The sequence below is a fragment of the Polistes canadensis genome, unplaced genomic scaffold, assembly GCF_001313835.1.
Source record: "Polistes canadensis isolate GaletaPanama2010 unplaced genomic scaffold, ASM131383v1 scaffold_59, whole genome shotgun sequence".
Lineage (NCBI taxonomy): Eukaryota > Metazoa > Arthropoda > Insecta > Hymenoptera > Vespidae > Polistes > Polistes canadensis.
In genome coordinates, this window is record NW_014569606.1 from 408,188 (window position 1) to 434,182 (window position 25,995).

General features: G+C 31.8%; 3 protein-coding genes and 1 long non-coding RNA gene across 5 annotated transcripts; 2 read left to right on the top strand and 2 right to left on the bottom strand.

Moving 5' to 3' along the window:
* Positions 1 to 82: 82 nt before the first annotated feature.
* On the bottom strand, positions 83 to 2,914 carry LOC106785945 (60S ribosomal export protein NMD3). The gene is made up of 11 exons (XM_014746813.1): positions 2,600 to 2,914; positions 2,401 to 2,535; positions 2,171 to 2,321; positions 1,959 to 2,093; positions 1,728 to 1,836; positions 1,459 to 1,609; positions 1,239 to 1,381; positions 903 to 1,054; positions 686 to 801; positions 427 to 609; positions 83 to 343 (listed from the first exon to the last, which is right to left on the bottom strand). The coding sequence occupies exons 1-11, from the start codon at positions 2,647 to 2,649 to the stop codon at positions 163 to 165; spliced, it is 1,506 nt and encodes a 501-aa protein (XP_014602299.1). The 5' UTR covers positions 2,650 to 2,914; the 3' UTR covers positions 83 to 162.
* Positions 2,863 to 7,382, top strand: LOC106785943 (cyclin-dependent kinase 11B). Of its 2 annotated transcripts, none has more exons than XM_014746809.1 (9): positions 2,863 to 3,040; positions 4,186 to 4,560; positions 4,659 to 5,156; positions 5,237 to 5,428; positions 5,525 to 5,853; positions 5,939 to 6,265; positions 6,343 to 6,607; positions 6,705 to 6,935; positions 7,031 to 7,382. In XM_014746809.1, exons 1-9 carry the CDS (start codon positions 2,949 to 2,951, stop codon positions 7,323 to 7,325), a joined length of 2,604 nt encoding a protein of 867 aa, XP_014602295.1. In that variant the 5' UTR covers positions 2,863 to 2,948; the 3' UTR covers positions 7,326 to 7,382. The 2 variants fall into 2 exon arrangements, with proteins under 2 accessions (XP_014602295.1, XP_014602297.1); XM_014746811.1 differs by lacking the exon at positions 2,863 to 3,040 and adding an exon at positions 3,653 to 3,948.
* A 651-nt stretch (positions 7,383 to 8,033) lies between these two features.
* On the bottom strand, positions 8,034 to 8,719 carry LOC106785913. The gene is made up of 2 exons (XR_001381586.1): positions 8,577 to 8,719; positions 8,034 to 8,370 (listed from the first exon to the last, which is right to left on the bottom strand). It is a non-coding gene; the product is annotated as an uncharacterized LOC106785913 (long non-coding RNA).
* Positions 8,720 to 12,129: 3,410 nt separating this feature from the next.
* On the top strand, positions 12,130 to 25,842 carry LOC106785960 (probable chitinase 3). The gene is made up of 29 exons (XM_014746846.1): positions 12,130 to 12,394; positions 14,055 to 14,394; positions 14,469 to 14,728; positions 14,815 to 14,865; positions 14,951 to 15,567; positions 15,634 to 15,819; positions 15,902 to 16,046; positions 16,111 to 16,476; positions 16,562 to 17,052; positions 17,133 to 17,361; positions 17,440 to 17,628; positions 17,705 to 18,089; positions 18,166 to 18,401; positions 19,006 to 19,373; positions 19,471 to 19,833; positions 19,932 to 20,100; positions 20,189 to 20,400; positions 20,469 to 20,805; positions 20,896 to 21,300; positions 21,384 to 21,698; positions 21,786 to 21,997; positions 22,093 to 22,371; positions 22,455 to 22,640; positions 22,713 to 23,001; positions 23,087 to 23,490; positions 23,624 to 24,064; positions 24,148 to 24,633; positions 24,845 to 24,970; positions 25,053 to 25,842. Exons 2-29 carry the CDS (start codon positions 14,063 to 14,065, stop codon positions 25,209 to 25,211), a joined length of 8,238 nt encoding a protein of 2,745 aa, XP_014602332.1. The 5' UTR covers positions 12,130 to 12,394; positions 14,055 to 14,062; the 3' UTR covers positions 25,212 to 25,842.
* The last annotated feature ends 153 nt before the right edge of the window (positions 25,843 to 25,995 follow it).

A 25,995-nucleotide genomic window follows, 5' to 3' on the forward strand; every position in this document is an offset into this window, starting at 1 on the left:
CCTACTTGAAATGTTAAACATGTCAAAACAGTTTATACAATTACTTGAATTTACATACAAAAATGTTTTCATCAAATTTAAGATTAACATTACTTTATTTTAAATAAACATAAAACAATACATCTTTCCCTTTATTTATTTATCTGGTATTCTGATATATCATCATTCATTACCATCATCAATCACAAGATCATCAAGCATTTCTTCAAGTGTTATTTGTGGAATACTAGGATCGATTTCATCAGTATCAATGGGTATTCGTTTCTTCGAATCTTTGAAGATATTAATATTTTGTCGCATTTCTGGATCTTCCTCCAATTCATCCAAGAAATCCATGTATTCACTGAAACAATGAAAAATTATATTTAAATACATCCTTATAAATATACGAGTATATTTTATATTTATTATAAAAATAACACATACTTATTATCTGTATTCATGCTAACAATGTCATCAGCAATGTGTTTTAATTTCCACATTCTGGCTCTACGACGTGCAGCTTTATCAATGCCATAATATTTCTTTACTAGGATAACATCGGGAACTGTATCTCCATTCAATTTTTCAAAATTATCATCGTTAATATTGCTATTGCTAAGGGCATATCTGGAATAAAAATATAAATTGATATTCTGTCCATGTGGAGCAGTAAATTATCTGTAATTATGGAAGAAAAATTTACCCCAGTACTGAATCCCCTGGCTTAAGTATATGACCTAAGTGAGTGCGAGCATGAACTGGATTCTCGACTATTCCTAGTTCTGCAGCTTTGACTAACCAGACATCGGCTATAACATGCTGATATAAAAAATATATAAATAATTTTTTAATGCGTTTAGTGAATAATGAAATTGATTTATTATGTAAAAGTAATATTTATGAAATAAATTTGTATATACCTTGGTTGAAATACTTCCTTGACCAGGGAAAACTTTCTTATCTTTATCTTTTACAACATCTATATCCATTACTATGTACTCGATCAATTGATTTGGGTTGCAAATACAATTAAAAGGATATCTCCAAAATACTGTAGAACTTACTTCTGCAACTGAAGACTCAAATATTTATGTTATTAAATTATTTACATTAGGATTTATATTGGGTTGGCAACTAAGTGATTGCGATTATTTTAATAATAATCTATCGACAAAATCCACAATCACTTAGTTGCCAACCCAATATTACAAATGCACATATCTAGTGAACAAAAAAGTAATTTTTCTAAAACATACTTTGTCCTGATGAAACATCTATAAGATGTATGGAATTTGTCATTCTATAAACAAGACAAATTGAACTCAATCCTCCTAGTTGATGTGTTAATCTTTTTGGTAAACATACTACGCTATCTTTGGAAATGGGAACAATTTCCACGCTGAAAAATGATTATTAATGATAAATATCATATATACTTGTTTATTACATAAGAAAATAATAACAATGTAAATATACCTGTATGTAAATTTATAATTATAAATATTACTATGTATATCATGTGAAATCAGTTTTTTAGAATGTTGATAACGACAAGGTATAACTGATACTAGAAAATCAACCATTTTCCTGGCAGCTGCTTCATTAGAATAAAAAAAATCTAGACCCTCTGAAATAATTATAGAAATTTACATTAATATTTAATCTATTGATATTTATATAGTTTATAATTTAGAAAATAATTTATTATCATCTATCAAATAGAAAAGATGATTTTTTGCAATTACCATGAATAGGTTTAATACCCAAAGTTTGTTCATGAGCTCTATGCTTCAATATTAATTGCTCTAAGTAATAAAATGTCCTTTTATTTAGAGCCTTCTGTCTTATTTGTACCTTAATAGAATACATTTGTTTTAATTAATTTGTATTAATTTATAAATAATAAACTATTGATTTTATTATATAGTTATTATATAATACTGAATTTTTTCAACAATATATCTCATAGTACTTACAGATGCACGCCAATAATCTTTTGCTTCTGTACGATGACAATCATCACACATTTGATGATTAACAATATAATCGACAACAAATACTTGTTGCAAAACAGTTCCTCCAATTACTTCTGCATGTACCGTTAATTTAACCTGAAAAGTTCATACATTTAAAAAAAAATGAATATAAAACTTTTAATTTATATAAAAAAATTAACTAGAGAAATTACTTTTAATCTCTTGGAATGTGGTTCGGTCCAAACAAAACCAGCATCTATCAACTTTACACGATGCAATCCTTTCAATTTTTTTAAACATAATTGTAGCAATTCTCTGGATTCTAATGCAGCATGTATCCATTCCATGGGTGGTTGTAAATATCTACACCAAGATATATATGTAAGCTTACAAATGCTAAATAAACTTATAAAATATGTCATTAAAAATTGAATATACATACCTTTCACATCCTTTGCAAAATTGAAGAGTTACCTGTTTAGGTATACCTTCAGTAATATCAACTTTTAAACGCAAACATGCTACACACATGTTAGCAGGGTTTGGTTCAATTTGAGTACCACATTCACAACATAAACTATAAAACGAATTTATTATTAAATTGTCTTTACATTCTAAAGTAAAAAATTAAAATTACTCACATCATTGCTTTATTTTGTGCTGATATATCAAAGTTCTCAACATACTCCATTTTACAATATTAATTTACAAATTAGTTTAAAAATCTATGATTTTCTAAAGTATAAAAATAAATCGAATATAATTTAACGTAATCTTGCTTAACCTTGTTCCTCAACCACGTGTTGAAAAAGAAGTAAATCCAATTAGTTAAATTTCAATGCTTCCACTTGGAAGAGAAATTTACCAACTGCACGGTAGAGGACCATAGTGATGCCGTGAATTTAACGGCATTTACATTGTGCAGTTAGAAAGTGGCATTCGTAGTTCTAGTTGGTTGTGAGGTCAAAGGTTTTAGATTAAGAAATAAAAATGTCAGAAGACGGAGTGGATATGGATATTGATAATCAAAGCGAAGACGGAGAAATTAAAAAAAGTCCATCGAAAGATATGGATGACTTCAGGTAATAAAAATCTTAAACAAGAGAGTGAGGTTATGTTGCTTGCCTTATAGTCTTGCACGCTTACATTAGATACATCACATGAGTATTACGTTTTACTTTGTTAAGCATGCTTTTACAAAAAATATATATATATATGTATATTTATATATACATAAACAAGAACATTTCATGATTTTTGGCTTTTTTTAGTATACACAAAAATGTTAATGTTTAATTAATTAAAATTAATGGGATTCGTTAATATTAACTACATATTAATTATTACTTTGGTACAAAAGTGTTGCGAACAGTCTGCATTGTTTTTTAGAAAATTTATTATATATTTTGTATTTTTGGATGCATTTGAGTAATTTTATTTGAAAAAATAGCAACTTAAATTATTAATTTTATTTCGAATGGTATTATTTATATGAAAAATATGATCGTACCATATTAGATTATATTATGATTATTCATGTAACGATAAATAAGATATCGAACGAAATCACGTATATATATTATTTTCTTAATTAATAACAACAACAAAATATATATACTACAAATTTTTTCGTATTTTTGATATCTTATTACTAGTTGATACTGTAAGTTCAAAGTTTATCCGATGGCGTTACTGCAGTTTAGTTTGAGTAATCAATCGGTAAAGACGCGCGTAATACATGCAATTAATAAAAGTGCATTATATTTCTATGAAAAAGAAGAATTTAATTATGTTTTATCATTAGTGATAAAATTTAGGCGAATTTCTTGTATATTTCTAAGATATTAATGTTTTTAATAAGTTACGTACGTTCCTTGATAAGAATGACCGAAAAGTGTGTTAAGTGAAAACGTATTACATTATGTATGTATGTATGTAAGTACTTACATACATAATGCCGAGGAATGCTCATGCTACCGAGATTTTATAGGTACTACATTTCGAGATATCAAATTTACATAAAATATAGTTAATATAGCTAACTTAATTGCTACTTAAAATATTCTACTTTTTTTTTGTTTATAATATTTATATTATTTCTATCTCATTGTCAATATTCATATAACATATTCATTACAATTAATTTTTTATTAATTATATTAAAGTTTAAACATTTAACAAATAATTAATATGCATTAACGTATTAAAATAAAATAAATGTTTTCAGTTTTTCAGAAGAAGATGGCGGTGATACAGCTGATTCCTTGGATATAAAACCACCCCAGGCTGTAATCCGACATAGAAAATCAGGATCTTCTCATAGAAGAGAGAAACACAATGAAAGAAGAGATCGTCGTGAGGATAAGGAACGCAAATCACGTCACCATGACCGTGGCGAAGACAGGCATAGAGACAAACATAGACACCGTAGACATGGTATGGACCCATTGGAGAGATCAGAAAGACCAGAAGGTTCTAAAAGAGAAAGAGAAAGAATGGAACGATTAGAGAGGATGGAGAGTCATTCTAGGGATAGGGAATCGAGGCATGAACGAAAGGAACGTTCTACGGGTGACAGAGTATTAGAAGATTTAAGAGAAAGGTAAATATCTTTTTGTTTTTAATTTATACATTTTATGTCTCATATATCTCATTGTTTTTACATAATAAATATTTCATCTTATTTTGTTTAATTAAAAGATTATTGGATAAGAGAAGAGAAAGAAGAGAAGATCCTCGAGAATTACGTGAATATAAGATTGAATCACGACGTGAAATACGTTTGGATGATCCTCGTGAAATTCGTGATTCTAGAGATCGCAGAGAGGTACGAATAGAAGAAATACGTGAACGTCGTGATATGCGAACTATCGATGATGGAAGTGGTAGTAGTCGTCGTGATATTCGAATGGAAGAACGTAGACAAATTCGTGTTTTAGAAGAGCAATATTCTGAAACCGATTTGATGGAAAGAACTGAAAGGAGTGAGAAGCGACACAAGAGATCTCATAAACATGATAGATTCCGTGACAGAGAAAGAGAAAAAGTTGAACGAGAGAAAGAACATAGAGAGAAACAGTTACGAGAAGCTATGGAAATTGTTAGTACGGAAGAAGTAGACGAAATGGAGATCAATGAAATTCAAATTCATCCGAAAGAACCAAAAGAAATGACCGAGCAAGAGCTTAGAAAAGAAAGGTGATTAAAAAAACTTGTATTATAATTTCTTTTTCCTATTTTTTTCTTACGATATTAATAAGTTACTTATAATGTTTCAGATTATTAGAAGCTGACAGAGAAATGGCTAGAAGAAAGGAAGTATCCCGTCTAGAATTAGAAGCTAGACGATTGAAACGAGGTGAAAAACGACCGTTAAGTCCTGAAACTGATCAAGACCCATCTATCGTTGAATTATCAGACGAAAGCCCTAGTCCAACACAATCCGATGAAGGTCGTTCTAAATCAGTCGAGTAAGTTCATATTATAAATGTGAAACATATTATATCAAGAATTACACAAATAATTTGACTGTTTGATTTATTTATTTTATTTTATGTTTTTTCCAGATCAAGACATTCTTCAGATGGGCAAAGAAGTATACATGAGAGATCATCAGACAGACATTCTTCTGATTCTTCAGATTCTAGTAGTGAAGAGGAAGACGATTCAAACGAATCAAATAAAGGTTCTAATGGTGATTCTAACGATGGATCTGATTATAATAATCCAAGTCCGTTGTCTGTAGAACGGTTAGCAAAATCTGATCATTCAGATGGAGATTCACCTGGTCATGTTGATCCGAATGGTACTATCAAAAATACAGAAGAACAAGAGGAAGAAGAGGAAAAGAAAAACGAGGAACCTGAATTACCTCCATATTTACCAGCGATTCAAGGTTTCGTACATATTTATTATTTTATTTTTAAAAAACAAAGTAATAATTTCATGTTACATGTCATATAAAAAAAAAATATTTTTAGGTTGTAGAAGCGTTGAGGAATTTCAATGCTTAAATCGTATAGAGGAAGGTACTTATGGTGTTGTATACAGAGCTCGCGACAAACGAACGGAGGAAATCGTTGCATTGAAAAGATTAAAAATGGAGAAAGAAAAGGAAGGATTTCCTATTACTAGTTTAAGGGAAATTAATACTTTATTGAAAGCACAACATCCTAATATTGTAACTGTACGAGAAATAGTTGTTGGTAGTAACATGGATAAAATATTTATAGTTATGGATTATGTGGAGCATGATTTAAAATCATTGATAGAGACGATAAAGCAAAAGAAACAAGCTTTCATTCCTGGTAAGATTTGATTTATTTTGTAAAAATATATTTTTATATAGATAAGAGTATGACAAATAAAATTTGTGTTGTTTCAGGTGAGGTAAAGTGTCTTATGCAACAATTATTACGTGCTGTAGCTCACTTGCACGATAATTGGATTCTTCATCGTGATTTAAAAACATCAAATTTATTACTAAGTCATCGAGGTGTTTTAAAAGTTGGCGATTTTGGTTTAGCTCGTGAATATGGATCTCCGTTGCGACAATATACACCAGTTGTAGTTACACTTTGGTATAGAGCACCAGAATTATTGTTAGGTGGCAACGAGTATAGCACACCTATTGATATGTGGTCTGTAGGGTACGTAGCACATTAATCTTTATATAATTAAATGTTAATAAATAAACATTATCAATAAAGCGTGAAAAGTTTAATTATATTAAAATATTTTTTTCAGATGTATTTTTGCAGAATTATTAAGAATGGAAGCACTCTTTCCAGGAAAATCAGAAATTGATCAATTGAATAGAATATTTAAAGAATTGGGTACACCGAGTGATCGTATTTGGCCAGGATATAGTAAATTACCAATGGTTCAAAAAATTCCATTCGCTCACTATCCTGTTAATAATTTAAGACAAAGATTTAGTTTATCTCTTTCGGATTTAGGCGTTGAATTATTGAACAAGTAATTAACAATATACTTTTCTTTCTAAATAAAATTAAATAGCATCCATACATGCTTGTAATCATTAATCTTAATTATTGAATAATATTTTGCAGATTCTTGACATATGATCCACAACAAAGGATAACTGCCGATGATGCCTTGAAACATTCATACTTTACGGAAGCACCTTTACCAATCGCTCCAGAAATGTTTCCTACCTGGCCTGCTAAATCCGAATTAGGACAAAGAACGGCCAATGCATCTCCCAAACCACCTAGTGGTGGAAAAGAATACAAACAGTTGGGAGACGGCGACGATGCTGATCTAAGTAATTCAGGTTTTCATATGGGATTGATGGATGGTGGAAGACACCCCCCTGTTGGAGGTGGTTTTCATTTGAAATTTTAACAATTGTAACAAATTCTTTGTTAATACGAAAAAATAAATACATATATATTTATATATATATATAAATAAATTCACCTGTGTGATATCAAAGTATAATTTATAAAAAAAGACACTGGATTTTTGTGAATTTTATAAATGATTAACTATTGTATAATTGAATGATATATAAAGTTATTTAAACTAACTCGTATTATTAACCATTTATTGTGCAGTCTTTCACGAAATGGACAATATTGAGTTTACATATATTCGTAGCTAATAATTGAAAATTATTATTTTCATATAAATACCCAACAACACAGCTGTTTATATGCATTTAAGGCTTATGTTTATTATAAGATGACTTTTATATGTAATATATAATTATCAAAAGCGAGTAAAATATGTAAAGTATAACATGAAGTTTCTCATATTTTTACTAACCTTTATCTATCGGTCACGATTTCCATGGGAAAACGTGACTGACATCCGATAAGGGCTAGATTAAGAGAGAGAGAGAGAGAGAGAGAAGATCCTAGTATAGGTTTGTTTATGATCACAGAAATAGCTATAGTATATTTATGATAAAGAATTGCTTTGTTTGAATTATCTTCATCCTAATTAGAAGACATTCTTTCAATAGTATATTTTTCGAAGGAAGAAAAGGAAATATAATAAAGTTAATAGACATGCAAAAACAAACAATATTAAATTTAACAAAATCTAAAATTATTTTTTCGTTATTTATTTATTTACTTTTTCTAATCTATATGCATATAACTTAATTACATAATAGAAATAAAATAGACAAAAATTTGCTGTTTTTACATTTTCGATTTTCATTGTGTGTTAAACAATAATAAAGCACTCTTTATAATCGCAATAACTTATCAATAGCTAGTACATATTTTTGTAAGTAATTATCTATGTCATAAATATTTCATTTTCCAGCATTGTTCATATTTTTCGGAAGACCAAGTAAAGTATTGATAATCTCGGAATTACGTTTTGGATAGCAAAGACGAGGCGACGCCATTAACAGTCTAGCAAGTTGTAATTCATTGTCCTAAAAGAAAATAAATTTGAAATGTTAAGTAATCGAAAACGTATACATTTTATAGTTCATTTCTATTCATTCATAGATTATATTGAGAAACTGTTCCTTAATAATTTCAATTCAGTCTATATAAAATTGATACCACGCTATCATAAACAATGATTAGACAATATATGAAGTAATTAATTAATTTAAATATAGAAAGAAAATGTTACCAATCCTCTTCCATAAGGAAGATTCATCGAATAAATGTTTCTCTCTCCATCATCTATGGTGGCAAACACCTGGGAGATGATTCCAAGCACTAGTGTGAAGATATATAAGAACTTCATTCTGATTTTGATTTAGATCCTTCTACTGAAAGAAGCGAGAATTTATACATCCGATACACAAAAAAACCAAGATTCTTTATTTCAAATATGTACTTATTTGTTTAAACACTATATTTATGCGAATTACAACAAATTTAATTAGAAATCCAGGTAATTTCAAACGCATCAAATTTGCTTATGTTAGTTAAATGCGACTTAAAATGTTATTATATATATTTTTAATGTTACATTAATATATATTAATTTATAAGTTAGAAAAAAATGAATAAGAATATTAAAATTGATCCTTACCCCTTATTACGTTTGTAGAAATTTCGAATTTCTATCACTAACTTCAAGTATATTGTCGAAGGAATAAGAAGGCAATGTTATCGGTCCTAGGAAAAGACGCTTCTTTTATACCAAACTGATTAGTTCAAGGAACATTGAATTTTCTCTGTTTGTGACAGCCGTTTGCTTTCTGTTGCAGACAAGTTTCCTGTTTCTGAAAGACGAATACATTTTTTTATGTAAACGCTTTATAGAGTTTCTAATTTCTTTTTTTCGTATACGAGAAAATTAAATAATCGCATAAAAATAGATTTACTTTTCCGATGAAGTATTAATCAAATTAATTTATTTAATAATCTAATACAGAGATGTACAATTTCTTAGTTGATAGAAAAGTGAAACATGTAGAAGAAGATAAAAAAAAATAACAAAAATCTGTTAATGTTTAGATTTTTATCAATATTCCAATTCTATTAATAGTTTGTAGCTAACTACCATACATTTATAAGATTTAATTTTATTAATTAATTAACGATAACGATTAATGACCTAAATCTATATTTTTACGAGTATATTAAAATGTTTTAATGATGGTATTTCCTTTTCAATTACTCATTAGTTTTCATTAGTAATACACGTATGTTTCATGGAGAAACATATAGACAGGAGATGTATGATTGATGAGTAAGCAGAAGATAGAGACCCTTTGTGTTCGATGTCAACGTTCTTCTTTTCTAAAGAAGATATATTCTGGAACATATCAAAAAAACAAAACATAAAATGAAAACAAAGAATGAGAAATAAAATAGAAAAATAAAACACAAAAAATATTAGAAGAATTCATTCGCCATTAGAGAACCCGCATGTGATATAGAAAACCCGAAACGAGAATTGCGGGCCCGGGTCACTAACCCACCAACCAGAAAAGTTGCTTAGTTCGATATACTGTCCTTGAACCGTTCTTAAAACCTTCCAAAATGGAAGTGGAAGATATGATATGATCACAGGAAGGATTAGATCTTTGCCACGTCGAAATGTCGCGAATGTATTTCATCAATACTCTTTTGTTAGATTTCGTTCTGAAATTTTGGAAATATTTTTTTTTCTATTTTTTTTGTCATTTCGTAAGAACGAACGAATATGGTGAAAACTATTTCTCCAAGAATTACGGATACCATTCATTACAGAGAATTTTCTAATGAATCGATTTTTCAAACATCCCGTAACATATTGTAACATATCGATCTTCTAGCTCATTTTTTCTTTTTTTTTCCTTCTTTGTTCCCTTTCATTTTTTTATCTTTTCATCTACATATCATTAGACAAAAGTGAAGAAATACCTTTTAAAAAAAATCGAAGTGCTTAGTTTACAAGAGAATAGAAAAACAGAAAGATTTTTTATATGTCAAATCTATTGCCGAAATCTCTAAGCCATTATACAATAAAATGATTTAAATTATGTATTAGTATTCGTCCTTGTATTAATAGCATTCTCTTGTTCTCGTGTTTAAAAAAATTGAAAGATTATCTTTGGACACATAGTATACTAAAATAAGTTAATGGACCGTATTACTAATGTTTCATAATAAGATGCGACACCACAAAAAGCAAAGTGGATTTTAGTAACGGAGGTCACTGATCTCGATGCATATTAATTCGTGATCCACACATCGTTACACACATATAGTTTTGTAATTCTTTTAAATAGGAATGAAGTAGACTCTCTCTCTCTCTCTCTCACCGACCATGAATAATAAATTTATTTTAACATTTTTTTCCCCAGAAAATGTTAATTACGAATTATATTATATAACAAATATGTGCGCACTCATTGTTATTACAAATTTATTTATAATTTATTGTTGTAAATATATTTGTTTTATTGTTTAAGTATTGTCATACTTGTTTGACTTTCAATAGATTTGAATAATTAAGTTTTTTATTTGACTTAAAAAAAAAAGAAAAACATAATAAGAATAATTCGCAAGGAATCTAATACGAATTCGTCTGAGGTAAATCTGACAGTGTTTTCAACGGTATATAAAACGAGAAGATAACAGGACCATTTCAACAGCCCCTCGTGCATTCTCACGCTATTAATAATCTTATGCAGTTTTCTGGTTTCGGTGAAAATTGACTCTGGTTTGTTTGGCTGCGTGCTGCAAGTTCAAGGGGATTCGTTGACATTCTTTCAAACATTTTATTTTTTTTACAAAGAGAAACTCGTTATTACCTGGACCGAATGAAATCTATTACCTTTCTTAGTTTGTATTAGGCCGAAAAAAATGAAAAGAGAAAAAACTCTCTACACATTTGCATGCGAATGAAAATCGAACAACGATTTGTTGATGAAAAAAAAAGGGAGAAAGTCAGTGGTCACTTTAATCCTCATCCCAATTTACCTATAACTTTTAATATTTAATTAAATTTTATTTAACATATTCGTGTTTCTAATGTAATCAATTTAATAAATTTTCAGGTAACCATATAAAAGAAGAAAATAAAAACTGAAATATCAAGAGGAGAATTTATTCCACACCACGAAACACAATCCAGTTCTCCTAAAAATCCTTTCAAAAATTTAAAAATCAGATAAGGAAGAATGATTCGTCAACAACTAATTCCTTACTTTCAACCCCAAGATATTAAATTACAAGAGTTATAGTCTTTTTCATTGTTTATCCTGTCATTGATCAACTTCATCATGATATCCTCGTCCTACTCTCATCAGTTTTAGATGTTTTCCCGACACACCCTCTAAACAACATATTTGTTGAATGGATCTAATATTCCATAAGAGAAAGTCCCATGGTAGTCATTTCTTCGAAGCGAGGCAGCACCTCCAAGTCAAACAAGCAAATTCCAAATGGAGTTCTCGCACCCCTTTGGGCTTGCGAGGAAGTAGCTTGGTGTCGTTGCCTCGCACCAATGGTCTCTGACTCTACACGATCACGTTCCCGTGGTCAAGGACACAGCAAAGAAGCAATGGACAGAAAGAAAGAGAAAGAAAGAGAGCAAGGGAGAACAAGAAAGAGAGAACATGGAGAGAGCAAGAGAAAGAGAACATGAGAGAAGGGTGCGGGTTGAGGGGCTATCGATGCCGTAGGTATATATGGTCGTTCTCTCGCGTTCGGAATACCAGATTCGTACGTCCAGATTAGTCCTCTCCATCGAGGTCTCTGTATTGTGTATACCTTTTAAAATTCATCGCAAACAACTTTAACAACGGACATCGAAGAAGAAGAAGAGGAAGAGACCGATCACTTTCAGTGATTCTTTTGATAAGTGCTGTCGAACCGACGCGTGCCAACTACCGTCGGGTAGATTCGAACGTAGATTCAGTCTTAACATTCTAAGGGTTGATCGGCAGGATCAACGAAGCTGAGCAGACCGACGTTTACCGGAGAGTGACTTTTCAAAGTCAGACTCCTGTATGTAATTTTACATAAATTTGATATTTTTGAAAGAATATATTTTTTTTATATAAAATATAATTTGAAATCTAAGAATTCCATTTTGATATCTAATCACACGTAATACCTTTTTACCTGTGTCTAACAATCAAATACTATTTAGGCTAAGTACATAATGTTATCGTATTGACAGGTTCTATTGATTACATTCTTCTTTTATTGGTGATCGTATAATGTCTATGCTTTTTTTTAATGTATCATTTTTTGTTAATCTTTTTTATCAATGCATCATTCATAACGATTACTTGAAATTTTTGCATGCTATTTTCGTTTTTTTCCTCTTTATCTTTCTATTATTCTCTTTCTTCCCTTTTAAATGAATATTTAATGTTTATTATTAAACTGTTAGCATTGAGGTAAATGTTAATTTCCATAGAAGGAATCTTAACATTGATAGAATGAAAGAAAAGATGCGTCTTGCATTATGCCAGAATTCTTATTCGCGCATACGGCCTTGCATTAACATCGTACAATAGGTCGGTAAGAGATTTACTTATACTTGAAAGCCTATCGTGACGAGCAAATAAATTTCGTTCTTCTTAAGTTTAAAAAAATAAAAGGAAAAGGAAAGGAAAAGAAAAGAAAAAGAAATAAAAAATAACTCGGAATCACATTTTTGTCAACATACGTACGATGTTTCACGAAACTTTATATTATGTAAAAGAAATATTCTTTATCGATCGTAACGAAGAAAGAAAAGAAAAAGAAGTCAGAATTTTAAGTATGCCATCTAATCGGATTATCAATTTAAGCTGCATTAATAATAATATTCATAAATATTCATGACCGAGAAATCAGAACATCGTTATAATTAATTGGATTATACAGTTATCCTGGATAACATAGTGAAATAAATAAGCGATCATAAATTTCAAGCTTAAATCATCGATCAAACTTCGTATAATAATCATAAAGCAAGTAAGGAGAGATCTGATTTCCGATCTTAACCGGTCATCGTGCTCAACTTATTCGTGGTAGTGATATCAGTCAATGTAATTACCATGGTCGTTCCTCATCAAGGTCAATGAAAGAAGATACTATATTTTATATTCCAAATACATAATCGTGATACATACACCAAAGATACAATGAATCACAGTGATGAATAAGACTGTACGAATTTGATTACCCCGTTTTTTATCACGATTGCTTATTTATAAACGTTAAAAGGAAAGAGACAGGATTTATGAATTATTTTAGATCATTTATTATTTATAACGTTTATATGTTAATTGTCTGAATTACGATATTGTCCAATAACTACTTACAACCCCTGTCCATTTACTTTATATTAATTTCAATGATAAATAAAAAAAATACGACAAACAGGGTAGAAGAAGTTGTAAACAAACCTTTTTCGTGGCCTTAGATCGAACCCGATCACCGGTTTCCCATTACTAGAGGGATCTTTTCTTTCTTTCGTACTTGTTTTCTTGTATCTCGAAAGGAAGACAGGTTTGGCTGGCATCGGGAATGCACGCATCCACGCTTATAACTAGCTTTTTGCATGCCTGTTATTTTTCAATTCGCACTTATTTTCTGCTCGCTTAACTGGTTATACTATCATTTGATGAAGTTTTCAATACAAATCGATCGAAATAAAGAAGATCAATTTCAGGATACGATATGCTGATCGGAATAATTTTATTACTGATCGGCTTCTCTTACGCGGGACCATTAAACGATGCACCAGCGCGAGAAATTTTACCACCACTACCATGGAAATCTTCAATTACTCAAGACAATTTTAAATTCGTGAATGAACTTGGATTTCAACGTGGTGCTGTTGAAAGCCCACCGAAATCATCGTCCATCGAATTTGATCGTCTTCAAGACCCAATCAAAGAAAATGCTGAATTTGGATCAAAAAGAATTCCACTTCGCGACGCTGTCGAAGCTTTACCTTCGAGTACTCTTAAACTTTGTAGAGGTCCAAAAAACGAAGGCTGTTCGGCAAGGTTCGATTGCTAAATTTAAATTTACTATTTTTTTAATAAGACGATTTTTGTTTTCATCGTAAATTTTATTCCAGAATCGTGGATGAAAGAGTACCACTTAGGGATGCTGTTGAACATCGAGAGGCACCCTTCTTTGGGGGTATAGAACACGAATCTATTTGGATCGAACCACTTGCACCACCTACTTTAGGTAAATCTCAACGAATTGTCGATCCTAAAGTTGTTTGCCGTTTTGATTCTAGAGCAACAAATAGAATGGAACCTTTCTCTTTATTATCTGGATCCTTACCGGATTACAAATGTACTCATTTGATATATGCCGAAGCTAATTTGGGTAAATAAAAACATCAATAATAAAATGCGAATGACAGAGATGGAATTTTACTTTTTTTTTTATTGAACTTTGATTTTTTATTGTAGATTCAGATTTCAAAGTGGTACCTTGGAATTATGAATACGACGAAATTAAAGGTAAATCGACATAAATCTTCACAAAAAACATTAGAAAAAATTGTTAGAGATCCTTTAAGTTAATTAATTATTATTTATTTGACAGGTGGTTACAAGATGGCTGTAAATCTTCGTTCAAGAGATCCAGCATTACGTATTCTAATTTCGATCATGTTACCCAGCGAAATATTTAAATCCAGTAAATTGAACGAAGCTGATTACGAGAAAATTTCTCAATCAATACTAAGTTTCATTAATCAACATGATTTTGATGGTGTTCTTATAAACTGGCAAATGAAAGACACCTGGCAAACAAATGCTATGACAGATCTAAAGATTCTATCTAAAATTCTTAAAAAACATTTAGCTGATGAAGGATTGACCTTAGCTATTGCTCTCCGTGCTGAAGATCGTGTCCATCGAGAAACCATTTCGAATTTTGATCTAGTCATACTGAAAGCTTGGCGAGAGGATCTTCATTTAAGAAAAGAAAAATATGCTCTTCATCCTGCGCCACTTAAATTCGCAATTCGTGCTGTTGAAAAATGGTTTGAACGTGCTGGCATGGAACAAGCATCAAAAACTATATTAGGCCTGCCAATTTTTGGTGATGGATATACACTTAAATTTGGAAACTTCACTGATGCTGGTGCTCCAATTTTGGGGCCTGGATTACCTGGTCCATATACTGGAAGACGTAATGGAAGACTTGCTTATTATGAGGTGAATTATTATTTTTCTTTAAAAATCATATACTTTATTTATACCAATTAATGTGTTTCTTTTTAGATTTGCGAACGATTAGAAGAAGGTTCATGGATATCTGGAAGAGATGAGGATGGTCCATATATGAAACGTGGAGATCAATGGATTGGATACGATGATCCTATTTCGTTGAAATTAAAAGCAGCTTATGTTAAATCTAGTGGACTTGCTGGTATTTCTTTGTGGTCTCTGGATTTGGATGATTTTCAGGTGATTACGATTACCGTAAATAGAAATAAATTTAATATAAAATCACATTAACATTTTTTTCTATGTTACATAAATTATACAGGGTATTTGTGGTAATCCATGGCCAATGTTGAATACCGCAACAAATGCATTAGGACTTTATGAAAGCATATACATCAAAAAATGTTCTAAAGAAAGCCTCTTCGCTGATCCAGACAACTGCTCTGGATTTTACTCCTGCGTTAAAGGTACCGATTAATTCATACGATGGTAAAACTAATCATCTAACAATTTTATTTTATCATTTATAAGGTAAAATGTATCACGGTTATTGTGGTCCTAAACGGCTGTTCGATCCTGTAAAAGGACGTTGCATTAAAACCGATCCAAAGATTTGTAAACCTGGATATTCTGATACAATTGTTTTACACGAAGCGGAATCTTTCGTTAATAAAAATGAAATGAAAAAGGATAATTATGTAGAAAAGTTGACAGAAAATGGTCCACGTGTCGTTTGTTATGTCACTTCGTGGGCTATTTATCGAAAATCAGATGGAAAATTTATACCAGAACGTTTGGATTCTAGTTTATGTACAGACATTATTTATGCATTTGCCAGTTTGAATCCAGAGACTTTGTTGATACAGGCTTTTGATCCTTGGGCTGATTTAGACAATGGTCAGTCCTATCTCTTTAATTTTTTAACATAAATTATTATGCAACCAAATAACAGTTTTTTATAATTTTTGCTTTTTTTTTTTAGGTTTATACGAACGAGTAACATCAATTAAGGGAACTAGAGTATTATTGGCTCTGGGTGGTTGGACCGATAGTTCTGGTGATAAATATTCTAGATTAATAAGCAGTGGTGTATCTCGTAGAAAATTCATCTCAGCTACGATCAATTTCTTGAAGAAACACAACTTCGATGGTTTATCACTCGAATGGAATTATCCGAAATGTTGGCAGAGCGATTGCAGGAAAGGTCCTGATTCTGACAAGCCTAATTTTACGAAACTCCTTCAAGAATTAAGAAAGGAATTCAACAAGCAAACACCTAGACTCGCGTTAGCAGTAGCTTTGTCAGGATACAAAGAAGTTATTGATCAAGCTTATGAAGTTGCAGAAATTGTACGTGAAGTTGATTTTGCTTCAGTAATGACGTATGATTATCATGGTGCTTGGGAATCTAAAACTGGCCATTTGGCACCTTTATATGAAACAAATAACGATGGCCGGCGTTATTACAACGTTGTAAGACAATGTTTATTTAGATTTGATAAATTATTATTAAATTAAATTCCGATAGGTATAGGGTTCAAATATATTTTCAGAATTTTACAATGGAATATCTTGTGCGCCTTGGAGCAGATAAATCAAAATTATTATTGGGTATACCATTCTATGGTCAAGCTTATCATCTCTCAGATCCTCATCGAACGGAACTTGGTGATCCAGCAACAGGTCCTGGTTTACCTGGAGAATTTACTAAGCAACCAGGAATGTTAGCTTATTACGAAATATGTGATAGAATAAAAAAGCAAGATTGGACTGTAGGATCAGGTAGAAGTCAATATTCAGATTTGATTAATCGTCTTTATTATCATATTTTATGTTTCTCTATTACTTCAATTATTTCAGGACCAAGTGCTTATCACAAAGACCAATGGGTAGGCTATGAAAATCGAAAGAGCGTATTCCGAAAGGGTGAATATATAATACAAAACAATTATGGAGGAGCATCAATATGGACTGTCGATTTGGACGATTTCTTAAATCGTTGCTGTGTGGAAAATTTCCCGCTTCTTAAAGCTGTAAATCGTGCATTAGGTCAGCGATAAAGTCATTTGTTAAAACTGTTATTTTTTATTAAAGAAGAAAGGCTTCTTCATTTTTTCAATACTAGGTCGTTCTCGTACGCCAGTACCAAACGAAATGAAAGAAAATTGTCAACGACCGGAAGAACCTGTGACACCGCCAGAACCAACGATGACAACTCATAGCGATGCTGTCGAGGATGGACCAGTTTCAACGAAACCAATGTCAACATTAACGACTAAAGTTACTTCATGGCCAACGTGGACAGAAAAACCAAGTACAACGACACAATCCAGTTGGACTCAGAAACCAACATCAACGCTAACGACTAAAGGTACTACATGGCCAACATGGACGGAAAAACCAAGTACAACGACTCAATCCAGTTGGACTCAGAAACCTACCATGTCATCGAATGATCACCACCATCACCATCATGAAACATCCACAATACGCACGTCAACAGTAACATGGTAGGATTGATTAAGATTCAACAAGAGTTTTTATAATTGTTTATTTTATTATTCTGTATTATTTATATGTCTTCAGGGCTCCAAGTTATTTACCACCCGCTACTACTGCCTCCAGTACAACAGAAAATATACCAATACCCCCAGTATCCTGCATCGAAGGTCAATATACTTTTGATCCTGTTGATTGCGGTAGTTATTATCGATGTGTTCTTAAAGAGTTAAAACGGGAACGCTGCGCGCCTGGATTACACTGGGACAAGTCACGCAATATATGCGATTGGCCATCTATTTCGAAATGTCAAACTGATATTAGTAAGTCTTTTATTTTCATAATCCTTATCACATACTTAAAATAATAGCACTTTGGTTACATGATAAATCAAAGTCATCAACACCTAGCTTATCATCATTCGAAAAACATGATTAGTAGCTTTCTAAACTAAATTGTAAATCCATTACTATCAATCTTTTCTCTTCTAATATGAAATGACGCAACCTTTCAATGGACCATCCATTCGCAGGATCACTCTCATCCGTCTGCGTATGCTAGCATATTTCACAAACCTGTTTGCATGCCAGAGCGAGTAAACATGTTCACTACCTGTTCATTTGTATACTAATGTTACGATCATAGCCTCAAGCAAAGAACATCGTGGTGTCTCGTCCTTAGTATTTTCTGTTCATTTGGTTTGTCACTGGGTTTCACATCTCTTATAGTTTTATCAAGTTTTTGTTATCTATTTATAACTTCGAAAAATAATGAAGATCTATTTTGGCTTTGCATGTATCTTTTTCATCTTATTTTCGACAAATATGTCGGTACCCTATATAATCTTCCATGATGGTACCTATTCTAAATTAAAAATTATTGAATAATATTGTATAGTTAATTTATATATCGTAATCATTTATTCAGGCACCACGTCAACGCAAAGTCCAACAAAAAAAACAACCATTTCTTCAACGCAAAAACCAACATCAACGACCTCATCAACATGGACTATTTCCAGTACACATCGTTCGAGCACGACTAAAAAACCTGTCGTTGTCATGACGTCAACAGAAAAACCGATGAAGGAATGCGAACATGGACAATATTACGCCTATCCCAATTCTTGTATAAACTTTTTAGTCTGCGTTAATGGGAATCTGGTGTCTCAACAATGCGGTCCAGGACTGAACTGGAACAAAGAAAAAAATATGTGCGATTGGGCATACAAGAACCCATGCAATGAGAAACCAATGAAGAATGCTTTACTCGTCACAAAGGATACAACTTCGAAGGTGGATTATACAACGTATATGCGTTGATCTAGACTTTTTTTAAGCATCTAATAAACTTAACATTAATTATAACCATTATATTTAATTCTAATTGCAGAACTGTATCTCTGGAAGTTATGGTCACGTACCTGGTGATTGTGAAAGTTATGTAGCTTGTTTATGGGGTCGCCAAGAAATCTTCCATTGTGCTCCCGGATTGCATTTCAATAAACATAATAGTATTTGTGATTGGCCATCGAGAGCTAATTGTCAAGAAAATGTTGACGATAAGGAAGATAAAACTGAAAAACCTAGCACAGAACCTCATCTCCAAAATGGATCCCCTACGATGTTAATTACTGAGAGGCCTACAGTGACTACTACTCAAAAAACTACAACTCAGAGTACAACTCAATCTACAACTTTAACTCCTGTTGAAATAGATCCCGATAAAGTTTCACCTCTTTCTGGACATTTTAAGGTAACTTTCGTAATTCATCTTTATAATCTTCTTATAATTTATTATAAATAAAAAATATATTAATATTTTGTATAATGTTTTTGTTCATTCTAATATAGGTTGTTTGCTATTTCACAAACTGGGCATGGTATCGCAGAGGTGTAGGACGGTATTTACCTGAACACATAGATCATACTCTCTGTACTCACATTGTTTATGGTTTCGCTGTATTGGATTATTCTGAATTGATTATTAAAGCTCATGATTCTTGGGCCGACTATGATAATCGTAAGTCCGTAAACATCTTTTACACAAATATAATATGATAAATACTATTGTTGAATTAATTGCAATTTATTTGCTGTGTTTTCTTCAGGATTTTACGAACGTGTTGTAGCTTATAAGAAACGTGGTTTGAAAGTATTGTTGGCTTTGGGAGGATGGAATGATTCTGCTGGTGATAAATATAGTCGTTTGGTAAATAATCCTGCGGCTAGACAGAAGTTTATTAATCATGCTATTAAGTTTATCGAAAAATACGGTTTTAATGGACTTGACCTGGATTGGGAGTATCCAGTATGCTGGCAGGTATGCCATAATTAAATCAACAATAATAAACTTTTATATAATAATAATAATTGTAATTAATTATTTAGGTGGATTGTAAAAAAGGGCCAGACTCTGATAAAGAAAGTTTCGCGGCATTAATTAAAGAATTAAGTACTAGCCTGAAACAGAAAGGATTATTATTAACAGCTGCTGTCTCTCCTAGCAAAAAAGTGATCGACAAAGGATACGACGTACCTATTTTAGCAAAATATTTGGATTGGATTGCAGTCATGACATATGATTATCATGGACAGTGGGATAAGAAGACTGGACATGTTGCTCCTATGTATGCTCATCCAGATGATGAATTTTATTACTTCAATGCAAATTATTCGATAAATTACTGGATCGCTAAAGGTGCACCTCCAAGAAGTATAGTTATGGGTAAGAATCTTTATTAAAAGATATAATATATATCTAAATATTAAACTTTTTGTATACAATTGACATTAAAACTTATTATTCATTAATTAGGAATGCCATTGTATGGACAATCTTTTACAATAAATGATCCAAAAGCTGGAGTTGGTTTGAATGCGCCAGCAAGTGCTGGTAATGCTGGTGAATTCACAAGGGCAGCAGGATTTTTAGCGTATTATGAAATCTGTAATCGAATTCGCAATCATGGTTGGACCGTTGTACAAGATCCTGAAAAGAGAATGGGACCATATGCTTATAAAGGGAGTCAATGGGTTAGCTTCGATGATGCTGATTCGATAAGACGGAAAGCTCAATTTGTCAGGAACATGAATCTTGGGGGAGGAATGGTCTGGGCATTAGATCTTGATGATTTTAGAGGACGATGTGGAGAAGGACCTCATCCACTTATGCATACCCTACAACAGGTCCTTTCTGAACCACCAAATCAACTTGACGAGCGTACGTATTTTTATATTATTTTTATTTTATTATTTGATGATATTACATTTCTCATTATGTTTTTTATTGTGGCGTTTATACAGCAATTAAGCCACCAAGTGTTGGAAGTGATCTGGAATGGAAGATGCCTGTCGCTTCAGACATTACTTCAACAGCAATGCCTACAACATTGATGGAACCTGAGCATACCACTTCAGTAATAAAACCTGATGATTCCAAAGGATTTAAAGTTGTTTGTTATTTCACCAATTGGGCATGGTACAGACAAGAAGGTGGAAAATTTGTTCCAGAAGATATCGACGGTGATCTATGCACACACATCATTTACGGTTTTGCTGTACTTGATGGTTCCAGTTTAACGATAAAAACTCATGATAGTTGGGCCGATATAGATAACAGTAAGTATTTGTTCTATTCAAATTATGGAGCTTGAAAAAAAAAATAGATATTTTTCTTTATTTTGTAATAATTTTTTTTTATTACAGAATTTTATGAAAGGGTAGTCGCTTATAAGTCAAAAGGTATCAAAGTGTTGTTAGCAATTGGAGGATGGAATGATTCAGCAGGTGATAAATACAGTCGTCTAGTAAATTCAGCTAGCGCTAGGCAAAGATTTATATCACATGTTTTACAATTCCTTGAAAAATATGGTTTCGAAGGACTCGATTTGGATTGGGAGTATCCCGTTTGTTGGCAGGTACTTTCTTGCATAAATACATTCATTTATTTTTTGACTAATTTAATAAATAATTGCGTTCTAACGAAATGATGTTTATTTGTTACATTCTTTAGGTCGATTGTAACAAGGGTCCAAAATCTGATAAAGAAAGTTTCGCTCTTTTAGTACAGCATTTAAGTAAAGTATTTAAACCGAAGGGTCTATTATTATCTGCAGCTGTTTCACCAAGTAAACGAGTTGTCGATGCTGGCTATGACGTCATTTCCTTAGCTAAATATTTAGACTGGATATCTGTCATGACGTACGATTACCATGGCCAATGGGACAAGAAAACTGGACATGTAGCTCCCCTGTATGCACTTCCTAATGATTGGGAACGTACTTTTAATGCCGTATGTTTTCTACTTTTTACAAATATCTAATTATTACTTCAAACTTGTTAATGTATGAAAATTTTAAAAATTTTTATTTAAAGAACTTTTCAGTTCATTATTGGCTAGAACAGGGTGTACCACCGAAAAAATTAGTAATGGGTGCACCTATGTATGGTCAATCCTTTTCCTTGGCGCAAAGTACTCAACGAGGATTAAATGCACCGACATATGGCGGTGGAGAAGCAGGTGAAGCTACGAGAGCAAGAGGTTTCTTGTCTTATTACGAAGTACGTAAAATCCATTTGTTTCTATACATTATCTCAATCTTGAAAATATATAATTTTTTTTTATCTTCTCAGATTTGTGAGAGAACATTAAAGAAAGGTTGGTCGGTAGTTCAAGACAGTCAGAGACGTATCGGACCATATGCTTATAAAGGGGATCAGTGGGTTAGCTTTGACGATGCGAAACAAATTAGGAAAAAAGCAGAATTAATAAAAAAACTTGGTCTTGGAGGAGGAATGATTTGGGCACTAGATTTAGACGATTTTAAGAACAGATGTGGTTGCGAACCTAGTCCTTTATTAAGGACAATGAACAGAGTTTTGAGAAATTATCCTGAAGGACCACTTTGTCCAATATCATCAGGTTTGTGCTTCTTCTTGTCTTTTTTTATTATAAAATACAATAATAATAATTTAGAGACGATATATTGTATTTCTTATTAATGCAGAAACCACTTCCATTGATATTGATGAAACGGAAAGCACTGGGTCGCCAACAACCGAATCTACATCTACATCTTGGCCTACCTATTTGCCACCTGCAACAACAACAACAACTACTACAGCTGCGTCAACAACATTAACTACTACTACTACTACAGAATCAATAATATCATCGGAAGAAAATGATACTGTTGAAATAATAGCTGGTCCGCCTCCAGCAGGTATCGCACCTTTAGGTGATTGTGGTGATAAATTGTTTATTCCACACAAAAATGACTGTGCTAAGTATTATCTCTGCAATTTCGGCAAACTTTCTGAACGTTCTTGCCCTAATGGACTTTACTGGAACGAAAATAGATGCGATTGGCCGGAAAATAGTAAATGTAAAAGGGAACTTAGACAACGTCAGGTACACATAAACTTATTCATTTCAAATCATATATAACATTACGAAATCATCATGTGATCAATCAATGTACATATTACATCAGATTTCAATTTCTAATAGTTACATAATCATCTCATGCACATTTCTTTTCCAGACAAGTGACGTATCTATGGCTTTATCCCTTAACGAGAACAACTCGAAGAAAATCGTTTGTTATATAACAAGTTGGGCTCAGAAAAGACAAAGTGAAGGAAGATTTATAACACAGGATTTAAGCTTAGATCTCTGCACACACGTCGTCTATGGTTTCGCGATATTAGACGAGGAAAGTTTAACGATAAAAATGCCGGACTCTTGGGACAAGGAAGATGAAAAGTTCTTGAGAGATATGATATTGTTGAACGCTCAATCTTCGAACCCTGTTAAGATATTGATTGCCTTGGGTGGCTGGAAAGATTCTTACGGGGACAAATATAGCAGAATGACGAGTGATTCGGCTAGTAGAATAAAGTTTGTCGATAGTATCATTAAATTTATTAATAAATATAAATTCGACGGTCTTGATCTCATTTGGGAATATCCAGTATGTTGGCAGGTAAATAAATAAATATGAATAATAATTCCTAAGTCAGATTGAACCAAAGAAAAAAAGTTATGAATGTATAAAATAAATTACAGATAAATTGTAACAATGGACCTAAAAGCGACAAGTTAGCCTACATCAATCTTCTTCGGGATCTTAGAACGGCATTGAAAATTCGTCGATTACTTTTCTCAATCGCAGTTTCATCAAGTAAAAAAGTAATCGATATTGCTTACCAAGTTCCAATACTTTCCGAATATGTTGATTGGATCGATGTTATGACTTATGATTATCATGGTTATTGGGAAGGGCAAACTGGTCATGTGGCACCATTATATCATTGTTCGGCTGACGAAGATCAATATATGAACGTAAAATCTAGCTTGAAATACTGGATTGAGAAGGGTGCACCTTCTGAAAAACTTATGTTAGGTATTCCAGCATACGGACAATCATTTACTTTGGCCGAAAACGCAATACCATTAACAGCAAAGAATTCCAATTTCGTTCCTTCGAAATCTTCTGGACCTGGAAAACCTGGAAAATTCTCGAAAGTTCCAGGATTTCTTTCTTATTACGAAGTAAGTATTAAATTGTACAAAATTGAATTTACATTGTAAGCTCATTTTTATTGAGATTCCTGAATAATGATCCATAGTATTGATAAGATAATACTTGCTATTAATCCTATAGGCAATATTAATATTGTAATATTAACATATTTTTGTCATAATATTGATTTGTAACAAATAACTTTGACGTCTTATAATACACACCTTTTTGTGATCGTAGATATGTGACAAGGTAAAAAATGCTAGATGGAACGTAACCAAAGACCCGCAACGTTGTTCTGGCTCATATGCAACAAAAGATGATCAGTGGGTCAGTTATGATGATGTATCAAATATATTTAAAAAGGTATAGCAACATAACGTATTTTTGTGAATGTTAATATTCATGTAAAAGTGCTGAAATATATTTTCTTGTCTTTTTTTAACAGGCTGATCTTATAAGAGAATTAAATCTTGGGGGTGGATCGATATGGTCACTTGACTTAGACGATTTTTCTGGTTATTGTGGTTGTGGAAAATATCCTCTATTGACAGCACTGAACCGTGGCCTTATTCAAGAAAAACTTCAAATGACGGATTGTACATAAAAGATTAGAAAGAATCTTGCGCATAGCAAACATTTCTACGATCAAATTGAAATTCATTGTTTGCTAAATATAACGTATGTAAAATACAACAGCAGTAGTAACCGTGATATAGAACATTATTCATCTTTCTTTGTCTTTTGTTTTTTCTTATTCAAATTGCACATTCGTAATGAGAAAAATATTCTATTATGAATTATAAGAAGTGAACAAATTGACAAACTTTTCCAAGCGACACATTTAAAAATTTTATTTTTTCCTTCATGAATTCATTCATTAATTCTCTTGTTCATTCGTTCGTCATATAATTAATTCATTAATTCATTCAATGTCCTTGTCTTTCAATTGCGTCGCTTGAGAAAACTTTGACATTAATAATAAAACAACAAAATTGCATGTAGCCTTCATAATATCTTCTTTCAAAAGGTATCAATGTATTTGTGATATACCGATATGTAAAGAGTAATTAGAATATTATGTGCTTCACTAATGCAACAATTTACAACCATTGTGTCATATTAGTTAAAATACGTGAGGTTTGTTCAATAATGTCTGAACAACAGCAAATATTCATCTATTTAGTATATACTTTTACTCGAATGAAAAATGTCAGAGTTCCTGCATGAATAAACGAAAGTAATAAATACTTTTGCATGTATACAATACAAATATTACCTATAATAAAAATATATACAAATATTGTTTTTTATTTACAATATTGTAAAGATTATATATTTAAAAAAATATATAAAATAGACAATATTAACAATATTGTAAACAATAAAAA